The sequence below is a fragment of the Barbus barbus genome (genome assembly GCF_936440315.1).
Source record: "Barbus barbus genome assembly, chromosome: 45".
Classification (NCBI taxonomy): Eukaryota; Metazoa; Chordata; class Actinopteri; order Cypriniformes; family Cyprinidae; genus Barbus; species Barbus barbus.
Genome location: NC_136723.1, coordinates 23,347,660 through 23,352,775, shown reverse-complemented (window position 1 = coordinate 23,352,775; position 5,116 = coordinate 23,347,660). Strand labels below are relative to the sequence as shown.

The 5,116-nt window shown below is 34.5% G+C and overlaps 1 protein-coding gene across 1 annotated transcript; it reads left to right on the top strand.

Moving 5' to 3' along the window:
- Positions 1–356: 356 nt before the first annotated feature.
- LOC306864581 (interleukin-1 beta-like) lies at positions 357–3,187 on the top strand. The gene is made up of 7 exons (XM_079408677.1): positions 357–436; positions 530–568; positions 760–808; positions 887–1,067; positions 2,136–2,309; positions 2,402–2,538; positions 2,628–3,187. The coding sequence occupies exons 2-7, from the start codon at positions 534–536 to the stop codon at positions 2,859–2,861; spliced, it is 810 nt and encodes a 269-aa protein (XP_079264803.1). The 5' UTR covers positions 357–436; positions 530–533; the 3' UTR covers positions 2,862–3,187.
- The last annotated feature ends 1,929 nt before the right edge of the window (positions 3,188–5,116 follow it).

Here is a 5,116-nt window from a genome sequence, read left to right as displayed (position 1 = left end):
CTAGAATTTTAACATTTAGTGAGACTTTTCCATTTTTCCTTTTGCGATACTTTAAGACAGTCAAAACATTTCAAACTGACTTTTAATTAAGTGAATGCCGAATCGTCATCATTAAAGGGTTGTACCCAAGTTATTTTATGTATTAAAATGCATTTTTTAATAAATTAAGTGCATGTGGTCTTGACATATAACAAAGGAAATAAGCAAGTTTGTTTACACTTCAAAGGAACACACGCCACTTTAAAAACCTGCTGACAGCTTATGTCGAAACTCTCGAAGTTTGTCGGAGGGAACTCCCGCTGGAGATGGAGGAGGGTTCGAGACTTTAAAAGCCACTGGCCACTCTCCAGAAACACAATCAACCGAGGACTCTCAGAAGAGAAACAGCGATTTAACCAACTCCAAGCTCCTGAGGGGGAACTGAACTAAACCACTGGTAATATTTTCTTTCACGTGCGTCTTGATTGAAAGCCAGTTTTTTAAAGATAAAGATTATTTTCTCACTGTGTGGTTTTATGCTTTATTTTAGAACGATGGCATGTCAAGAACACTGTATTTTGCCTTCGCTGTAAGTATCGCTTGTTTTTTATATATATATATATATATATTACATTAATCAATGCATTATCAAATAGCTCTTGTCTAGATGATGCATTTAACATAAAGTCTGTAAATTATGTCCTTAATTAGCTTCGTTTTGCTTTGGATTAGTTTGCCTAAAACTGCTTTAATGATACATTTTGTTCATTTCCTAAACAGTGCGCTGTACTCTGGCTTTGATGAACGGGACTGCCCAGATCTAGCCATGGTGAGCTGCTGTGAAATATGCTCGTGCATATGTTCTGATTAATATTAAGTCTTCTAAAACATAGTTTATTTTCTCCAGATTTGCCAATGCGACATGAATCAAGACATCAAGCTGGAGCTGTCTCCGCATCCTCACAGCATGAGGCGGGTGGTGAACATCATCATTGCTGTGGAAAGGTTGAAGCACATCAAAGAAATGTCTTCTGGAAAGTTTTGTGAAGATGCGCTGCTCAACTTCTTCTTGGAGAGCGTGATCGAAGGTACCTTTAGCAAACTTTTAAGCAGCTAAAAGCTGGTTTGATAGTTGGTCAAGATGGTTAGAGCTGGAAGCACCAGCAACGAACCATACTGACCACCTTAACCATTATATTATGCTGGTCAGTTTGACCCAGATTTTTGAGTTGGCGGAAATACTGGTTAACCTAGATTTTTCTTCACTGTATTTAAATATATAAATATGTGACCCTGGACCACAAAACCAGTGTCAATTTTTCAAATTTGAGATTTCTATATCATCTAAAAGCTAAAACAATAAGCTTTCCATTGATGTATGGTTTGTTATGATCGGACAATATTTGGCTGAGATACAACTATTTGAAAAATCAGGAATCTGAGGGTGCAAAAAAATCTAAATATTGAGAAAATTACCTTTAAAGTTGTCCAAATGAAGTTCTTAGCAATGTATATTACTGATCAAAAATTAAGTTTTGATATATTTACGGTAAGAAATTTACAAAATATCTTCATGGAACATGATTTTTACTTAATATCCTAATGATTTTTGGCATAAAAGAAAAATGGATCATTTTGACCCATACAATGCATTTTTGGCTATTGCTACAAATATACCCCAGCAGCGACTTAAGACTGGTTTTGTGCTCCAGGGTCACATATATATTTTTCATGCATCTTCAAAGAAGGGTGTTTAGCTACATTTAAGCATCTTGCAGATGCTCGTATCTAAAGAAATTGAAAGAAAACAAACTTTTGAATCCAAGATTTTGATTATAATATAGCATGAGCAGGTTGGTGTTTTTTGACGGGGAACATCAAATTAGGTCAAGGATTTTCTGCACAGCACAAGGGTTTAAATTACTAATATTACCTGATTTTTGATGTGTTCTAATTGGGTCAATCTAATTTGGGTCAATTTGACATTAAACATAATACAAAGGTGTTTAGCTGGTTTGTCAAATCGCTATAATATTAATATGAATCTGCAATATCAAACCAAGTATATTAATTGACTTAAAAGGAAATTTGACTACCACAGTATTTAGACATTTGTTCTCTTTTGATTGATGTTCACTGTCTTTTTATTTCCACAGAGCGTCTAGTGAAGCCGCTTAATGTGACACCGATTTACTGTAAGACCAGCCGGACCCTGCAGTGCACCGTTTATGATAAGTACAAAAAGACTCTAGTGCAGAGCAACAAACTAACCAATGAGGATCTTCATTTGAAGGCTGTGACTCTGAGTGCAGGAACCATTCAATACAAAGGTAAATCTTCAACACAAGCTTTCACATGCAAATGCATGACTTCAGAAATGTCCTTTTGACATTACCCCCTATACATTTTCTGTTTCTTTCAGTTCGATTCAGTATGTCAACGTACGTAACGAGTGTCCAACAAAATAACGGCCAGCCTGTGTGCCTGGGAATTTCCAACAGCAACCTCTACATTGCTTGCTCTCAGTCTGGTGGTCCTTCCCCCGTCCTGCTCTTAAAGGTTCGTGCACCACAAACACATTAACCTTCCGCAAAAAATGTTTTCCACATTATAAAACGAGGATTTAAAGCCCTTTTTAATTGTTTTAGGAGGTCAATGGTCCCCTGGACACCATTAAAACCAATGACCCGAACGAGTACGACAGCCTCCTCTTCTTCAGAAAAGAGACTGGCACGGCTTACAGCACTTTTGAATCTGTTAAATATCCTGGATGGTTTATTACCACAGCTTTTGATGACTGGAAGAGGGTGGAAATGAACCAGGTGCCAACGGACCGAACCACAAACTTCACACTTGAGGATCAACAAGTAATCCTGAGCTAAGAATCAGATTTGATCCATAAACATATTTCCAGAGAGTATGTACCATGTACAGTTTATAATCTGGATTTCTTCAAACATGTTACAAACCTGAATGAGTTTATGTATATGTCTGGGTATTTATTTATTTTGTTTCTCGAATATATATCTGGTTTGTGTTGGGAATGGTAAATTCATGTTGAATTCCTCAGGTATGAACGTTATGTACCTATGTGATTTAATTTAATTTTTTAATTGTTTATTTATTTTAAATTATTTTTTAAATCAAACGTATTTTACACTGTACTGATTTTTTATATTTTATTAAATTAAACCTAAGAAATGGATGTTACTTGGTGTTGTGTAGTTGATTAAGGATGATTATTATTTAAAGATTGTCATATAAAGTGACCACCGAATACAAATAAGTCACCGCACAAAAAAAGCAAGCTAAATCTTAACAGCATAAATTAACTGCATTTACCAAAATATGGAGAACACCAAAATAACACAATTAGCTTAATGGATTAATTATACAGTTAATAGATCATTTACATTCATCCTACCCATAGATGCAGTTCATTTATGCTGTAAGCGTTGATGTTGCGTTTTGTTTGTTTGTGGCTTTGATATTATGTTGTCACTTTATTGATAAATCAATACATTTTTAAATCATGTTTTATTAGCTGAATATGCACCCCAAATATACTTCTTATGTATAAATTGGCACAGAAATTTAAAGACATTTTGAACATTTATTAAACAATTTATTGACAATTTACTTTGAAACATGGAGAAAAAAAACTTACATTAAACTTAAAAAAGTTATATCTTTGGTTTTAGCAGGTCACAGCTCCCTCTGCTGTCCTTTCTCTGGTCTTGATGAAAATAAGACATGAGCGTCTCCATGTGGTAGAACATTTCACTGCATAAGAAACATAAGCGTCCTCAGTGTTATATTTATATTTTTATATGATATTTATGTTGTCTATTCCAGTTTTCCTCTTGGTTCATAATGTGACCAAAATCTCAATGATCTTTAAACTCTTGATATCAGACAAATTACAGTTTTTCTCGGCTTAAACACATTTCTTGAAACTATGCCTCGTATTCTCAAAACAGTAAACACAAATCCATAACTTCTAACTCAATTCCCCAAACTTCCTCTATTCAGGTCAAAATGAAGCTATCCACTCAAAACAACTCAATCTTGCTGAAAAACCAAACTTTGCTCTCAGACATGACACACAAACACACACACTACAACAGTTTTACACACTGATGAGATCAATTCAAAACAATACTACAAAAACCGGTAATAAGTGCTGCTTCTGGTACTCCCCAAATGTTTTATTCCTTAATTTAATGTACTGTAGAGTACAGTACAATACAGAAAACAACAAAAATAATTATTCTGCCCCAGAATAATAAGTCTAATAGAATATATGCTTGACAGTTTATGACAACTAGATCAACCATTTTGCATTTACAGTAATGACTTATACAATGAACTAATGACGATGTTTTTAGGGGTAAGACTATTGCACAGAGAACTATACATTTTGAGCAACATGACATTAGCAACTGATAATGTAGGAAACCACAGACAAACGTACATAATCAGTTGCATGAATGTACCAAAGCAATCACAACTTGTTGAAAAGAATGAGAAACTTTTTATGAAGTGCACAAGTGACTATGATATGGAGGTTGAACAAGTCATTGAATTTCTGGTTCGAGAAAAGCACCAAAGCCTCTGAGAAACACTGTAAGCCGACTTTGGCCCTTTATCCATCGAAGGTTCTGATTGGTGTGTGGTAAATGTTGACTCCTAGTGTTTCCACTTGGGTAATTGAGCTCAAACTGTGCAGACTTGAGTGAACAATATTGAATGCTATAGTGCTTTCTAAATGAGCACATGGTGTAAAGAGATTTGTGTGTAGAGCTTAGCAGTAACAGTTCACCAAATCTGACTCATGTGTTAAAGCAGTATAGTGTTTATAGTTCAGCAAAATCGGTGTGCTTTTTGAAAAATGGCGTTATGGTTTTGAAATTTTAAAGCAAACCATGATGTGACAGGTTTAAAAGTCTTTCAAATAGAGCACATCAAATGTCGACTTCTTATTTCATTATGTATTTTGGCAAGTCATATGTAGGCTTAAGGCAATATTTATTAACAATAAAATTTAAATAAGCAACGTTTTAACTATTTTCTTTTAACAAAACAAAAAAAAGCATGCATTTTTATTGTTGCTAAACAGACTTAAAAAATTAAGTTG

Excerpts from the sequence above, each read along its gene's own strand:
- LOC306864581 (XM_079408677.1), top strand. The coding sequence starts at position 534 with ATGGCATGTCAAGAACACTGTATTTTGCCTTCGCT. Across the intron at positions 809-886 it reads ACTGCCCAGATCTAGCCATG|ATTTGCCAATGCGACATGAA; the intron begins GTGAGCTGCTGT and ends TATTTTCTCCAG. Across the intron at positions 2,539-2,627 it reads CCCCCGTCCTGCTCTTAAAG|GAGGTCAATGGTCCCCTGGA; the intron begins GTTCGTGCACCA and ends TAATTGTTTTAG.